Source organism: Penicillium subrubescens, assembly GCF_028828155.1.
Source record: "Penicillium subrubescens strain IBT 31985 chromosome Unknown utg000002l_segment0_segment0, whole genome shotgun sequence".
Lineage (NCBI taxonomy): Eukaryota > Fungi > Ascomycota > Eurotiomycetes > Eurotiales > Aspergillaceae > Penicillium > Penicillium subrubescens.
In genome coordinates, this window is record NW_026643152.1 from 6,100,643 (window position 1) to 6,116,756 (window position 16,114).

Sequence of the window (16,114 nt, forward strand, 5' to 3'; positions counted from 1 at the left end):
GTATATTAGTTTGACGATATTGCACACAAGTTATGATTGACGGTTTTTATTATTGCATCCTGGGATTGATATTTGACTAAAAAAGCGTAAAAGCTTTGTATCTTCCTTCCTAAGCTACCTCCGCCTCAATGACACTTTGACCTGGATATGGGGGATCCCTAAATCTCACCACCCGGAATCCAGCCAGAGTCAACAATTTCTCCCGATGAGATCGAGTCCGCTCCATACCACAGTGAACAGCTAGCATCATCCAATCTCCCAAAGATGGAAGAGGCTCGGCATCCTTGTCAGCAAGGATGACTTCCTCAATCAAAAGCTTCGAGTAGCCTTTTCTCATAGCCCCTTTAAACTGCTGCAGAATTTGCTGGCATCGTCGATCGGCCCAATCATGCATGACGAACTTCATATAATACGCGCGTGCACCTAGATGATTTTATGCTTAGCTCGAATACTGTAGTTCTTCTGGGATCCGGATGGTATTGCATCACCTTTGACAGGCTGTGGCTCAAAGAGGTCAATTGATTGACACTCAATCCCAGGACTGAGACTGATACCTTCCAGAACCTGAGGCAAATCTTCAACAGCAAGACGACCTGGTGCATGGGGGAAGTTTGCCTGAAACTTTTTCAAATCATGTCCTCGTCCACCAGCCACGTCAACCATGAGAACACCTCCCACCTCATTCTCAAATTCATCAATGATGCATTCTTGGACGGGAAACCAATCAATCCAATTAGGCCAATGGGCGCTCCTACCTGCCATGTGCACATGTAAATCATTGATATGTTCGGGTTTCTTGATCATCAAACTCCACATTGACTCTTCGGTTTTGTTCACGTATTGGAATAGACCTTTGTTGGATTCGGAAGGCGTTTGGAATCCTCGTTCACGGAAGTATTCAGGCGCTTTGGCATATAGAGGCATGCACAAGTCGAATCTGGCAGGGAGGGCGGGTTAATTGAGTCTTTAGGTTTTGTGGATTGTGAATAATGGGACTTACTGGAATTTGAGAATAGCGACAGCTTCGGGGATACTCAAATATCGGGCCATCGCATTGGCAGTATAGACTCCGACTTCGTGCTCGATAAGGTAACCGATCGCTGCGAGGATACGCAGTACTCGCTCTATTGAGAGGAAAGCAGACATAAGATGACGTGGCATCCATAGCATGGTCAGATAGATCATTATTACCTGCAAACAACGGATATGCGTTCTTAACGACAGCCAATTCCTCCAAGCTGACAGGTCCATCTCTTTCCGCGAGAGTCGTGAATATGTCAAGATCAACGGCGATTCTGACACAGAGAAGCAGAATAGGCTGACCGTGCAGTTAGATGTATACTCAGTACGTCAACCCCTCGAAAACACGCACAGACAGCCCCATCAATAGTACCGCATCCTGCGGTTTCTCCAAGTTCTGGACTAGTTTGCGAGAAGCCTTCCAAGGCAGTTGTTCGTTCAAGATAATTTTCATCCTTCTGGAAGTTCCGCGTAGCTTGACAGAGCCGGTTCAGTAGGCCATTCAGATCTCCAGCTTCATGTTTGCAAGTGGACATGATTAGGAATTGGTGGCAAGGTATTGTTGACAGGAAAGGGAAGAGGGGATCGAGAATGGGCGAGTCTTTATAGGCTTGATCCTCTGTATCACCAGTGTATTGACATCGTACATGTTCCGACTTGGCTGTGGAACATTTCTTAGCCTTGGTTGCTCATTTAATCCTTAGTTGCAACAGACAAGTAGCATGGTTCTGTGCTAGGATAGACTGTTTAAGATCAACGCATGGCTCGCAACTTTGAGTAGATATTGTCTGTGGCCCCAGATAGAAATCGCATTACCGATGATGGGTGTCGATTTCCAGAGAATCTAATCTCGTATTTCTTGTAGGTGCTAGCTTCGTGACATCTTTATTGTGGCGTGAGCTTCTATTTCCATTTCGTCTTATTGACACCTAGCAATGCATGCTTTTTGACCCTCCCAGCAACAAAACCATGGACCGATCCACCTTGTACATCTCATCTATCTATGCATTCAAATCATTCGCAGGTCATATCACATCAGAAGAAAGTCCAAAATGCAACCCTCACTTTTTAATCCCAATAACAACCAGATTGCGCGGACTCTCACTATACTCAAAGACAGGCTCAACCCAACACTCTTTGACCGAATCATGTTCCCGCAAGAACTGCCAGCGATCCACGACAATAACCGCCTCCACAACCTGCGCACTAAACGCCATCAAGCTCCACACAACGCTAAGATGCTTTTTCGTTGGGAGATACTCCATCTCATAGCGCTGAATCTCCTCGTCCGTCATCGTAGCGATTTGCTCTTGGATCTTGGAGGCATGTTTCGGGTCACGAAGCAGTCTGGTCGTTGCGGCACGTACATATGCAGTGAAAGATTCGAATGCGCGCTTTGGTAAAGATCCGATGATCACAGCTGCTGTGGATTCGCCGCCTTCGTCTTCAGCGTAGAGATCATCGGGGATACCCGGTTTAGCCGCGACGCCACGATCAACGAAAATACGTTGCAACAAGGCGCGGAAGTGATGCCGAGCAAAGAAGCGCTCGCTATCATCATGGCCCCAGTTATACGGTGCCTGCACGGCCATCATGCGTGCCGTGATGTTGAACTTCATGCCGATTGCGCCGGGACTTTCGTAGTTCTCAAAGTACTTGGACATTGGGAAGCCATGTGGGTCGTAGGAATTGCCCGTTGCTTGGAGACGGGGGTGGAGGGAGCGGAGAACGGGGAGTTTGTATGTTGCTGGACCGAGGCGTTCGGTCATGAGGTTGTAGCAGCAGCCGATCATGGCGACCGCTACGACGGAGGGGTTGAGGATTAGGGAGCGGACACCGTGGTGGACTAGGTTGCCGCAGGAATGGAGGGAGACAACCATTACTCGGGCGTTGCTTTGTTGTTGCTCCTCTGGTTGGATTGTTATAGAGGTGGATTCGTCTGTTACGGTTTCGCTTGGTGTCGTTGGAGCGGATGGATTGACAACGTGGTCAATGATGGGCTCGAGGTACCCGTCTTGAATGTTGTGTTCGATGTAGCTGATAGTACCCCGGGTATCGATCTCGTGGTCGGGTTTTTGTTTTTGACCTCCCTTTGTGATCGACCCTAGTAGCTCGTGAGGTTCCAGTGTAATCTCGCCTAGCATCTTGAACATAGTGACATCCTCCTGATGATCCGCGGTCTCTCCTTGAGCTGGAACATCCTCAGGAGCTTCATGCTGTTCTGTTTTTGATTGCGCCTCTGCATTATCAGATGCTGCCACTTCCGGTGTGCCATTGCAGCCACTGCAGGACTTCTTGCGACTATGCACATACACCGTCTTAGACTTTTCCTTCTCACGCAACTTGGCCGAGACATCCATGCCCATGGCACCAGCGATGTATTGGTGTTTCCGCTCAATTGCAATAATATGTTTATGAAACGGTGAGCTGGCCAATGTCCGCCCAAGATAATTCTGCCCAGACCCAAAATCCACAATATGAGACACCGGCTCACCGCGACGCTCACCCACGGTATCGGATAATGATGCGACGAACTGAGAAAAGTATTCGACCTCATGCTCTTTTTTCGTCTTCATGCCAACCGCCACATGTCTGGGAAGTTTTGCCTTCTTCTGCGTCGAGGTATCGAATTCTCGACGAAGGCTGAGCTGGCGCACTTGGCGAATGTATTCTAAAAGGCTCTGTGGAGGGAATGCGCCGTCCTTCCATGTGCGAGCACCTGCGCTAGTGTCTCCGTTGGTCGCTTCCACGCATAAGGGCTCAATGTCTTCTCGCAGAAGCAGTTGCAGTATATCGTGGATATCATGATGTTCGAAGAAGGCTCGCCAATCTTCTGGGAGGAGGGTGGTGTATAGAGCGGGCTCGCGGGTCAGGAAATCGAGGATGTGTACGCCACCGCACAGGTTCATGAATAGGACATTGGTCGTCGCGAAGTTGAGGAGCTCTTTGATATAGGTGTCGGGATCCTCCCACTCCTCGGAGAGTGGAAGGGGGCGATTGCGAGCCATGCGAAGAGGTCGTGGATTGTCTGGCGCAAAATGCAAAAAAGCCCTTGAATATCGCGGGGAAATGTTATCTTTTTTTTTTATCGGCGACCCGCTGAGTCAGGCCTAGCCAGCAGATGCCCGGAGTATGAGATTGATAGTTATTGAACTAATAGTGAATCTGATTCATAAAATGATAACTATACCAACAGAGATCCAATTCTATATAAAATCTTCGACTCAATCACTATTTCTCCTACTGTCTATTCATTCCCTACAGCCTCAGTCCTCCGTAACTCCACTAATTCCGCACCCACGAACACGTGATCTTGAACTCCCCGGAGCTGACAGCTATCCATCCAGACATCATCCCCTACCCAAACAACCTCCCAACCAATACACACCATAAAACCATGGAGACAACAGACCCCTTCCTCCAAGTCCAAGCGTAAGCACCTCTCCCCTCCATCTGCAAATCCAACCCATAAAACGAACCAAATACTAACCCACCCTCCCTACCACCAGGGACGTCCTCTCAACCCTCCAATCCAGCCGACCACTCTTCTCCTCGTACCTCCGCATCCGCTCCCTCGCCAAATCCCCCAAGAACCCCGAACTCAACCAATCCCGCTCCGAACTCGAAACAACCCTCACAGAACTAACCGCCGACCTCGACGACCTAGTCGAATCCGTCCGCGCCATCGAACAAGACCCCTACCGCTTCGGCCTCGAACTAGACGAAGTCCAGCGCCGGCGCAAACTAGTCGACGATGTGGGCGGGGAAATCGAGCAAATGCGCACCGAGCTGGCGCAAGCAGTTTCCGTAGCACCGGCGGCGGAGTTGCCTAATCCGACGGAGTTTGATGCGGCGTTGGACGAGGAGGACGGGCGCGGGGATGATTATTATGCGTCGCTAGAGCAGCAGAGGCAGTCGGAGTTGATGCATGAGCAGGATGAGCAGTTGGATGGGGTGTTTCGGACAGTGGGGAATTTGAGACAGCAGGCTAATGATATGGGGAGGGAGTTGGAGGATCAGGCTGTTATGATTGATGAGGTTGATACGCTTGCGGATCGGGTGGGTGGGAAGTTGAATAATGGGATGGCGCGGATACGACATATCGTGCGCAAGAATGAGGGTAAGCAGTATTCCCACATAATTTATGTTACTCACTTCCTGCGCGGCTTGTTGGGCAAGGATGGTGTTGGTCTACTTGGAGATGGAGCTGCGCAGTGTTGCGTATTGCGGGAACAAATGGGAATCATGAAATTCAAGCTAACTTTTTCCTCTCCTCCTTAGATACATGGTCATCCTTTTGCATCGCGGCGCTGATCTTCGCCCTCGTGCTATTATTAATTCTCGTTATCGTCCTGTGATAGTACATCATATGGGGCGTGACAAATCAGATAAACCACCAGCATCACATGGAGCATGGCGTTTCAAGGTCCGGGCAGGCAATTTAAATCGAAACGGAGTTTAGTTGCGAGCCTTCTTGGCGGGGGGCGCATTCTCGCCCTCCTCTTCGTCCTCGTCCATACCCTCGAGCTCCTCCATGTCGAGACCCTCAAAGTCAAAGTTAGGCTGGAACGATTGAGCTGCAAAAGAAAGTCAGCGAGGGGACTCATTGTTACTCGGGAGGCATATACCCCCCAGGGTATGACATACCATAATACTTCAGGGCGTTGAGCCAGAGGTCCTCAGCCAGGGCAATGGCGAGCTCCTCACCATCGGAGAAGATCTCAGCGTCCTCGAGATCATCAACGAGGAGCTCCAAATCCTCATCTTCGTCGTCCTCGTCATCCTCATCCTCGTCAACCTCCTCACCCTTGGACATCTTGACGAAGCGCTCCTCATCTTCCTTGACAGCCTCCTTGTTCTGCTCGGCAGAGATATCACGGCCGCGGTATCCGAAGAAGGCGAAGAAGCTGACGCCAGCGTGGCTCTCATCATCATCATCCTCGGGCATCTCAACATCCTCATCATCATCATTCATTTGCTCAGCCTCAAGAAGCTCGAGCTTCTTGACGAGGGCCTCGTACTCGGGCAGCTTCTTGCGGTCACCGCCCTTCTTCTCGGCATCGAACAGGTCGCAAGCCGCATCGAGCAGACCATTAGTGGTGTCCTGACCCTCCTTCCAGTTGATGCGGACGGGATCGGAGACAAGGCCCTCCCAGACACGACGCTTGCCGCTGGAGGTCTTGATGATCTGCTTGCGCCAGTAGAACTCCTTGACGAGCTTGGCGTTGTCGAAGTAGTCATTCTCCTCGGGGTCGAACTCGAAGGTGAAGCGAACGCTGCGGGGCTCGCCGTTACCCTCGGCGTCAACCTCGAAACGCTCGACAGTCACGTTCTTGAGGGGTCCGCCGAGGATCGCGGCATCGTCATCCAGGACATACTCGTCGATCTCAGGGGGAGCACTGGAGAAGACGCGGGCCCAGAAGTCGGGCTTGACAGAGGGGAGAGAGATAACCTCCTCACGCTTCTTGTAGATGGGGGCATAGCGAAGGACGGACTTGCGCACTGATGAAGAACAATGTCAGTGGTGTGTAAATAGTTTGGCATCGAATCGATGAAGAATGAAGTATCGCATAGCATCCACGAGTACATTCCAGCCGTAGGCTAAACTGCCCCTCATCACGCCGAACATGAACGGATGGCGCAGAACATCGGGACCCAAGTCAATGGGGGGCAGCAAAGAAGACAGAAAATAGGCAAATTACTTACTCTGCTCAAGCCCAGCACGCGCAAGCTCCTCTTCAACCAAAGCGAGCTTGGCCCGGGCATCCTGAGGGACGGAGGGCATCTCAATGCGCTCCATAAGAGACTTGTCTTCGCCAGACATTGTGATGGTGGGGTTGATGGTAAGGTATAGAAAGAGGTAAAAGAAAAGAGGAAAGCAAGCTTCTTAAGTATCAATCAAATATGACTTGACTGATCGCTAGCAAGAATATTGATGAGAGTAGTAAGAGAGAGAAAGGTGTGGAAGAAAGAAGATGAAGAAAGTTGCAAGACGAAGTGGGGGAACTAAGAAAAAAAATTCTGGCCGATCAGCACGAGCTGTCGATGCGCGCGGTCGAAACTTTTGCGGGCGGAGAGGGTACTTGCCGCTACGGGGCAGATACTCAGCTTGTAGTGGTGTTTACACCCGGCGCGGATGTACTGCGGATGTAGTTAGAGTGTACCCCACGCGGTCTCGACGGGCAACCAAGTGGACGGATTTAGTTGAATTGGAGAGTGGATGCGGGCCTGAGGTGTCGCGGTTTGAATTTTTCATTTGTGTCTTGATTAGTTAGGGGAGGGGCTTATTAGGCTAAGTCTTTAGCTAATAGAGATGCATTACATGTGGGAGTACTCCGTACTGAGGTAGTTATTCTTGTCAGTGGCATAGCAAAGCTGCCAGCTCTCCAGCTATGAAAGCTCAAAGCTCAGTACCGTGGCTGACCCTCCACACCCAGTCCCTACCTAAGACTACCTAATCCCTCCAGCACTCACTCCCCTATAAGCCCATAGTCCTAGTTAAAGCTCCAACCCAGGCCAGTCCTAACTAACCGTCTCCCTCTAACTTCTAACCCTCATTCTCCAATCACTTATCTCCCACACACTATAACTACTCAAACCCATTCTTATCGCACCCACACAATTGGAACAACATTGCTTTTTCGACCCCATCCCATCTTACCGTTCTCGCGTGAGCGGGACCCTGAAGAAAGGCAAAACCACATTTGACATTGATAAACAGATAGTGGCAGTAGTTTAATTCAACTTCCCCTCTTGAATGGTAAAAAAGGGCTATTCCTGAATCGTAATCAATCATTATCAATCCAATCCGTGGAAAATTGGAAATGGTTGTTTGCCGAATCCGGACGGACCTTGCCTATTGTATGGATGTAACTATAGCTGCTACCTATCCTGAGGTAGGTCGTGCCGGGGGCTGCTTACTGATAACTACTTTCCTTACCTGCCTACCTTATAGGTAGGGTGTCCAATCCTAGGGTTGGTTCTCATTGGGCTTCGAGTGTCTGCGATAAAAGAGTGGTTCTTGGCTGGAGTGATTGGTTGGATAAGGGCTGTTTTGGGTATGCTGGTAGCCCTGTTGTGTATGGCGTGCTTGTGGGAGATGAGGGAAAAGATGCGACATCGGGAGTTTTTGCGAACTGTTTCCCTCGGTAGCTGAGTAAACTCCGTTGAAAGAAGAGTAAGAGTCTGCGATAAGGAGTTGGAATGAGAGGTGAGCTAGAGGTTAGCTCATTCGCATGGCCCAACATACTTCGTAAGCTGGAGGCCCCACGGGAGTATGTATGATGAGGATCAAAATCGGGCAGCAAGGAAAATCGTGAAATCTCATTTCAAGGTCGTCTTTTTCTCAAAGCAGGTAATCACAATCACCGATAGCAAAGTCCACAACCAGATCAAAATTCCCAAGGGGGCAAAGAAAAGAAACACCCACAAAGCAAAACAATCAAACTTTTTTGGAGGGGAATCAAACGAAGATAGAGAGGATAGGAGAGGATAGATAAGAGGCCCGATTCCCAATTCCCCGCAATGCCTATACCCAATACCCAAGGTATATAAGGCATATATCTGTCCGATTAAGGAGAAGAAAAAAGACCACAACAGTAAACAAAAAAAACCGTTCGAGATGTTCCCATAATTCCCCCCATGCCCATTCGCCAACAATGCAATGATTAGAGCCTCAAGGCAGTAACCCATAAACAGAGGAAGAGAAACACAAGAAGACAAAGCTGCGGGGCAAGTTCTACATGCACAGAACAACATCACTATGCACGTCTGCCGGGGATCAAACAGTCGTAAAAGAGGAAGAAGAAAAAAGGGAAACGCAATAAGATGCCCTTCCAATCCCCAATCGCACGGTCATCAGCGACTCGGGACAAGGCGTAGAAGAGAATCAGACGAAGAAAAGATACTTTATTTTCCTTCAAAGCATCCAATCCAGTCCATTCGCCTCTTCTTCCACAGGGAACACTTCACGCGCATACTCCTCCATATCGCGCCATCCCTGCCACAAATGCCTCGCCTCGTCCGTCACCCGCAACGAGACCACTCCACCAGGCCCCTGCATCATTCCCGCACCAGCACCCTTCCCACCAGCTGGACCCAACCCCTTCGGCGATCCAGCCGCAGGCTGCGAAAACTCCGGCTGCGGGAAATACGGGGCTTCGCACTCGCCGAACAACAACTCCAGCGACTCCAGCTGTTCCCGGTATCCCGACGGAATCTTGACTTTGATTTCGATCTTGGGCACGCGCACGTAGCGACAGGGTCGATTGAGGGCGCGGGAGAAGGCGGCGCAGACTTGATTTGGAGAGAGGGTCTCGAATGTGAGGGCGATACTAGAACCGGGGCGCACGGCAAGGTTAGCTGTGCATTCCTTTCTTTTTGCTCTTTGCTTTTTGCATTACCGGTCTAGGCCGCCTAAGCTTAGCCTAGCCATGCGATATTTAAATCACTCACCGATGACCGTGCCACTTCTTGGGTCCGTCCTTGAAAATCTGCAACAGCGTCGGTCCCACGTCGTGCTCCGCGTCTAGCCAGGGCAAAGGTGTGTCGGAGTCAAACGGAGCGCGCCACTCGAAACTCCCATCCTCCAGCAATTCCATCTGGAACAGCGGGTAGGGCAGACTGGTGAAATTATTATTGTAGATTCCCGCATAGACGAATGTCGCCGGCAAACCGAGCTGGCGCACATAATTCTCGACGGTAAATTTGGGCGCCCACTGCGGGACAGCCGGCCAGGGTCCATGCACGGAGTGATCGGGCATACTGCTGTAGATGTAATGGGAGATGGAGCCCGCGCGCTTTGCGGCATCAGCGAGAGCGCGGCCGATGGCGACCTCGTCGCCCGCTTGCGAGACGGTGTTGATAAAGGCGTAATTGGCGCCCTGGAAGAGGGCGTCCATAAGCGCGGGGTTGTTCAAAAGCGGGCCTTGCAGGAGAGTGACGTTGGGGAGGGTCTGGAGCTCTTCGGCGATGAGGCCCTTGAGGGAGTGGATTTGCGCGCGCACCGCATAGCCGACGGCGGACGCGACGCGGATTAGCGACGCCGCTTGTCGCCCAGCCGCGTTGACGACGGCTATCGTCTTCTGCGGTTGTGTCATTCGGGTTGTGAGGGTGTGGTAGGGTTTTGGATTTTGGCGGGGGTGGGAGGGGAGAGGAGGAAGAGATCCTTGAGAGTGCCGGAGAGAGAAAGATACGGAGAGGGTTCCGGGTGAATATGGAAGAACCGAGCAGGGGGAGGGTAAGGTAGAATAGGCAGAAAGAACAGGGGAAGCCGGATGAATGATAAGTGGATCAGAGAGGAGGTTCTTTAGGAGGAGAGAGGAGTCGAGAGAGAAATGGGAACAAGATAAAAGAAAATCCGGAGTAACCGTCTTGGCGAGGAAAAAATGGAGGTGAGGGCTTTGCGATAGTTGGGATAGTGGGGTACCTTGGGAGGGGAGAGTGGCAGCGCGCAAAAAAAGTTGAAAAGTGGTATGTAACGAGAACTAAAAAAGCCCGCGCGATCAGACGGGATTCTCCACCACAGGGACCTGGATTCGAGACCGAATAAGAATTAGGCGATGGAAACAGTCAAGAACCCGGATGATCTGCAGCGAGATGGAAAGAAGAAGGAGAAAAGGGAATAAGGGAATTCTTTTTAAGGCAATTAAAAAAAGGGAAATTCCAGTTTGAAAGGGAGGCTTTGATTTCCGATTCCGACCATCAAACGCGGAGGAGGGGGGGCAAGAAGAGTTTAGTTGCTGCGTGGAAGGAGGGGAAGACGCAAGGGAAGGATAAGATAACGAGAAATAGGAAGAAGAGGTGGGGGAAGTAAGACCGGGAAGCAGAGCCGAGTCATATACTTAGTCGGGCTGCATTATAGAGGGAAAGAGACTGAATATTAAAGTAGTATTACAGTGTAGTGTAGTGTCTTTCCTGCCTATGACGACTATCCTAAGGACGTGCGATGGTCTGATGAAATGATAGGGGGAACAATCATCATTTCATAGTGTGATCTGATAGTCGCTGGGGAGTATAGAATAAGTAAAAACCGACAAAAAGAAAAGAAAATAATAAAAAAGAGAAGAAAAAAAAAAAAAAAAGTCAAGAAATATGCTATAACTAGCGTCGAAGCCCGCCGAAGTACAAAAACTATAGAAATTAGAACCCATCGAAACAACCTACAGGAGTAAATGTATAGTTCTCCGGCGACCTACCCCTTTCGACCTTGCGTATTATCTTATTTCTATACTTCCATCAACTTTGTCAAGCACGATGATGTCTTTTTGTTTGCTTATTCCACTAGATTAATACCTATTCTACTCCGACTGTTAGGCTCTCATTCGATGACACCATCGTGGACACGCTGGACTGGGCTGGGCGGTCTCAACCTCCCTTTTTTCTTTACGTAAATCGGCGGCGTCGGCAGCGTCCACTGGACGGGAAGATCCTGCCAGACCGGCCATCGGGACCCAGGCTCGGCCCCATGAGAAAGAAAAAAAGGTCCAGTTTCCAGTTTCCAGGGCCTAACTTGGTGCATGTTGCATATTGTACTATAGTCACTGGTCAGACTGTCAATCGGTTAGTACATACTGTAGTATGTAAGTACTATAAGTCTGCACGGTACAGGCCCGATTAAGCTCCCGCCAAGCTATGATGATGCCATCTCGAGAGATAGAACCATAATGAAAAGAATTGGAGTAAGTAAAGAGGCAAACCAGGTGACCAGCACCGACTACTGTAAAGCCTTCAAACTACAAAATGCAGTAAAGTAGTAGATTCTTGCCGAGCGTCACGACTCAACCTCGTCAGCCAGAGAGAGAGTATTAGCCACGGGGCCCAACTCCATAACCCCGAACTAACAAGTGAACAACTATCTAAAAAGGCAAAATCGCGCATCGTGGGTTAACCTTGCGAAGACGTGGAAAAAAAAGTGGGCAGTTAGTGGATGGAACAAGTCAAGAAGCCAGGAGCCTAGAAGCAATGAGCAACTATCGTGAGAAAAAAAATTCGAATCATTTTTTTCTAGTTAGTGTTCGTCTTCGTTCCACCAACTGCCAGGGGCGCGCTCACGTGGTGCTTGGGATGTGGGTTCCTGGTGTCATATTTTGCTCTCCCTTTGGATGGAGAATGATGGATCGTGGATAGAAGTGGATTTGATGGATTGACATGAAATGGAAATGAGGGTCGATCGAAATTCTGGCGCATCACCTGGTCACTTTGAACATACGCCAACGCATGACCCCTTTTGGGGTTGTTCTGTGAAAGAGATGGAGGAACGGTGAAGGGGATGACCTGCCTCAATCAGAATCGCTTAGTGTAACGATGGCCTCGGGGTAACGAGTTTATCATAATTTTCATAATACTTCCATTCCTACGGTAGGATTCACGATGGTACCTATAGAAAGTATAGTAGTTGATAGTAGTATAGTATAGGATAAGAAGGAATTGCAATGCACCAAGCAATGTGACAGACAAAACACATAGAATAATCAAGGAAAAGAACATAAAACTCATAGACAGTCAAAAAGGCAACTGTACCCTCGAACACTCCGTCCACGCAGTCAAGTCATCGACTGAAATCGTTATCTAACCTATACTATCCCATTCTCACCATAAGTTAGTCATGTAGTCCACTAATATCACCCGGATCGCCTTCCGAAGGTACCTGGAAAAAAAAATGACCAGGCCCTTGGCCACCACCCCACCGATGTGTGTCTGGCTGAAAGCAGGTCGACAGACGAAAGCCAAACCCCGCAAATTCTATCGGGCAGCTGCGTAGTCACGACGTGCGTTGCAGGACAGTGGACTGGCTGGAGTCGTGAGTCGTGAGTGGACGGTGGCATCCGAGGGGAACTCGTGTGGAAGTCGCCGAAACCTCGTCAAACCCCGGGTCAAGGTACCCATGGAAAGCAGACGAAGAACCGCGAACTTTGTTCACATTCACCAGATGGGGAAATTTTGTGAAAATTTGGATAAATCGCTATCTATCAATATCTATCAATAATGTCTAAACGCAATCACTAACAAGAATAAGAATAAGAATAATCATCGGGGAGGCAAAAAAGGGAGAAAACAAAGTTATAACTTAATCAGTTTAGAGCATAACCAGATTTGGATCCAAAGCCCGGCTTTGAAAGTCTTGAACAGGCCAAAGAAGAAGGTCCAACGAGGGGGGCAACCAATCCAGCACCACCATTCCAGCAAGCCATCAGCAAAGAGTCCCAGTCAACCCCAGGAAATTTCGTTGAGCGCTCCGTGAACTGCGTTACTCACTCGCTGAGTCGCTGGTCTATCGTGGATTCGTGTTGGAGGTGGGTATCCACTTGGTAACTGGGCTGGGCCCCCTCTCCTCCTCCTCCTTTCCTCCTTTGCTCCCACTTCCCCAACGGTACTGCGGTAGGGGCCGTAGGGCCACGATCTCCGCGGACATCAAAATGCCACACACCCAATGACAGGCACCCATTCGTTCCATGTCTTTCTGGCGTGATCGTTGCGCTTAGCATATCGTTCGCGCACACGCTGTACTACCCGCGATGATGTGACCGGCGTGAAATCCCTCCTCCGGTTGCCTCACAGATTGGGAAGAGAGACATGTGAGATGTGAGCCGATTCGTGGATTGCGAATTCGGAGACGTCGGGGATTGCCTACGTGGTTGTGCTGGTTGATGATGATGTTGTTGTTGTTTTTCCCCCTTGCCCTTGGCCCTCTCTTTCTCACACTCACTCCCTTCGAGTGGTCATTCGGCGAATGCTGATTGCTCTTATTTCCCCCATTCACGGTGCTGACCCAGCCAGCAAGGTCCGACTGCGCCCGGCGCTTTGATCATCCTCGTCCATCTCCCGCTGGCTGTTCTCACGTGGGTCAATGCCCGCTAAACCCCAGACCCCGGGACGCCGCCGGGCCAGGAGCTCGGCCGCCGGTCGCTCATCAGAGTGTAAATGAGCACCAGATTTCCGCAAGAGCATGACGTGCTCTGATAGGCCCGCGTTGGCCGCCAGGAACAGCGGGGTACGTCCGTTACGATTGCGCAAGTGAACGGAGCCACCATGCGATAGCAAGAAGTGGAGAATCGAAATGGCAGGGGAAGTAGCCGCCAGGTGCTGGAAAAAAAAGTCAGCATGCAAGCAAAAAGCAACCTGACGCAATTTGGCAACTCAAAAAGAAAAACTGTTTTTGAGGCTTCACTTACGATAGGCGTGTTTCCAGAATAGTCTGCATCATTAAGCAGCCAGTGATGTTCTGTCTTGAGGATCGTCTGGACCCGTTCGAGATCGCCTTGCGCAATGGCGTAACCCATTGCCGTCAGTGTCTGCACACGCTCGGGTAGCGCGCCGTCCGGATGACGGAAGACGGGCAGCGATGACTCGGTCAACTCGCCCCGAAGGGAAACTGACATGTTCTTGGCCACAGATTCCGGGGTGGAGTCTGGTAACGCGAGCAGGTATGCCAGTTTCGTCAACGCTGCCTCCGTCGTCATGTCGAGGCCTGCGACGACGCCCGCCCGGGAAAGGCTCATCCCTGTGGCATACACGGGGCTGACACTACCTGTCAGACCTAAGCGGAAAAAATTACCGTTAGCATTCTTGCTCTCATATAGGTCAGGGACTTGATATAGCTCACATTGAGTCACGTTGACAATCACGATTCCACGTCGAATGGCGGCGGCCAACACGTTGATCATGGCGTTGTCTTGACCAGATGGGGCATTACCTGCGCCAAAGGTCTCCAACACCAAGCCACGGAGGGCATCCAGCTTCAAGACTGCATCGACCATCTCCGGTTTGATACCGGGGAAGATACGAAGGCACGCGACATGGGCCGTATCCAGGTTCGTCTGAATCCGGAAGTGCTCCAAGGTGGTCGGCCGATGGACCATGTCCCAGTTCACATTGGTTCGCATCGAAGTGGTCACGGCCAGCGGCGGGCAGTTGGGCGCATCAAAGGCAGAAAAGTCACTGGCGGCTACCTTGGTAGTGCGATTTCCCCGGAAGAGCTTGTTGTTAAAGTACAAGCACACCTCGGGAATCATGAAATGACCTGCCACTACCAAAGACCCGAGCAAGTTATCGGTAGCGTCGTTCTGAAGTTCCAGCATGGGCGCCTGAGAACCCGTGAGCACCACGGGCTTTCCCAGGTTCTGCAGCATGAAGCTCAGCGCGGAGCAACTATACGCCAGACTATCGGTTCCGTGCAGAACGACAAATCCATCGAAGAAAGTGTAGTTCTGGAAGATGGTCTGCGCAATCTCTGCCCAGCCCTTGGCATTGATAGAGCTACTATCGAGGAGCTCCTTGAATTCGTAGACAGTGTAGCGCACCTGGCGGCCGTAGGTGGTGACCGGTGTGCGGAGACTGGGATGAGGAGTGATATCGCGTCCTCCTTTAGTCACCACGTCCATCTCGGCAGGGGCAGAGCCATCGTTGAAACAGGGCACCCTTGCCATGCAGTTCTCTTGGAATCCTCTAGCAGGGATGAAACCATGTGGCGAAGGTTGCATGCAGATTGTGCCTCCGGTCATGATGATCAACACTCTCGACTCCAGGATCGCGAGCTCTGGGGGACTCTGGAGCCCCGGACTGAAGGAGGATGTCTCCATGGTGCCCATTGTGAATATCGCTCAGAGGTGATAAGAGCGTAAGGAAGATCAAAGCAGAGCTGCAAGTGCTGAAGCAAGTCAGACCAAAATCGACACAATAAACAACGACCTTGAATGCGAATATCTCAAGGCGGTTCTCAACGGCAACACTTACTGAACACAACAGGTACAATCAAAGCCGACGATAACCCCAAACGGCCCCTCCAAGAAAATTCCGCAATCGCTGCTCAACTCTCGGTGAATTGCGGGGAGATGACGTTGTGTCAGAAATTTTTTCTTCCACTCGCTGTTCCTGATACTGTAATTCTTCCCGTTCTAGTTGATAATAATAGATCCCGGCTCGAAGTGAGTGAAAAAAAAAGAAAGAAAAAAAAATAAAAAAACTCCACGGTCATGCACAGCTTCTCCAAGACGAAGATGGTGATTGAGTCTTTTGGCCGAAAACCCCAAATCGACTCCGATCGTATTACGTACGGACATCTTATTGGAGAGAGATTTTCACGGGCTGGGCCAAC

At 50.4% G+C, this 16,114-nt stretch overlaps 6 protein-coding genes across 6 annotated transcripts; 1 reads left to right on the forward strand and 5 right to left on the reverse strand.

Annotated features, from left to right (window-relative positions):
• Positions 1-109: 109 nt before the first annotated feature.
• On the reverse strand, positions 110-1,556 carry N7473_003533 (O-methyltransferase; the record flags this gene model as incomplete). The annotated part of the gene is made up of 5 exons (XM_057149473.1): positions 110-423; positions 489-937; positions 1,001-1,124; positions 1,192-1,318; positions 1,377-1,556. 5 exons carry the CDS (start codon positions 1,554-1,556, stop codon positions 110-112), a joined length of 1,194 nt encoding a protein of 397 aa, XP_057013127.1.
• A 525-nt stretch (positions 1,557-2,081) lies between these two features.
• On the reverse strand, positions 2,082-4,028 carry N7473_003534 (uncharacterized protein; the record flags this gene model as incomplete). The annotated part of the gene is made up of 1 exon (XM_057149474.1): positions 2,082-4,028. One exon carries the CDS (start codon positions 4,026-4,028, stop codon positions 2,082-2,084), a length of 1,947 nt encoding a protein of 648 aa, XP_057013128.1.
• A 389-nt stretch (positions 4,029-4,417) lies between these two features.
• On the forward strand, positions 4,418-5,378 carry N7473_003535 (SNARE domain protein; the record flags this gene model as incomplete). The annotated part of the gene is made up of 3 exons (XM_057149475.1): positions 4,418-4,452; positions 4,530-5,140; positions 5,302-5,378. 3 exons carry the CDS (start codon positions 4,418-4,420, stop codon positions 5,376-5,378), a joined length of 723 nt encoding a protein of 240 aa, XP_057013129.1.
• Positions 5,379-5,478: 100 nt separating this feature from the next.
• Positions 5,479-6,844, reverse strand: N7473_003536 (histone chaperone napB; the record flags this gene model as incomplete). Its single annotated transcript, XM_057149476.1, has 3 exons — positions 5,479-5,597; positions 5,668-6,522; positions 6,727-6,844. The coding sequence occupies 3 exons, from the start codon at positions 6,842-6,844 to the stop codon at positions 5,479-5,481; spliced, it is 1,092 nt and encodes a 363-aa protein (XP_057013130.1).
• Positions 6,845-8,938: 2,094 nt separating this feature from the next.
• N7473_003537 (NmrA family NAD(P)-binding protein) lies at positions 8,939-10,118 on the reverse strand (the record flags this gene model as incomplete). The annotated part of the gene is made up of 2 exons (XM_057149477.1): positions 8,939-9,353; positions 9,475-10,118. 2 exons carry the CDS (start codon positions 10,116-10,118, stop codon positions 8,939-8,941), a joined length of 1,059 nt encoding a protein of 352 aa, XP_057013131.1.
• A 3,658-nt stretch (positions 10,119-13,776) lies between these two features.
• N7473_003538 (putative lysophospholipase) lies at positions 13,777-15,608 on the reverse strand (the record flags this gene model as incomplete). Its single annotated transcript, XM_057149478.1, has 3 exons — positions 13,777-14,103; positions 14,193-14,557; positions 14,624-15,608. The coding sequence occupies 3 exons, from the start codon at positions 15,606-15,608 to the stop codon at positions 13,777-13,779; spliced, it is 1,677 nt and encodes a 558-aa protein (XP_057013132.1).
• Positions 15,609-16,114: the final 506 nt, after the last annotated feature.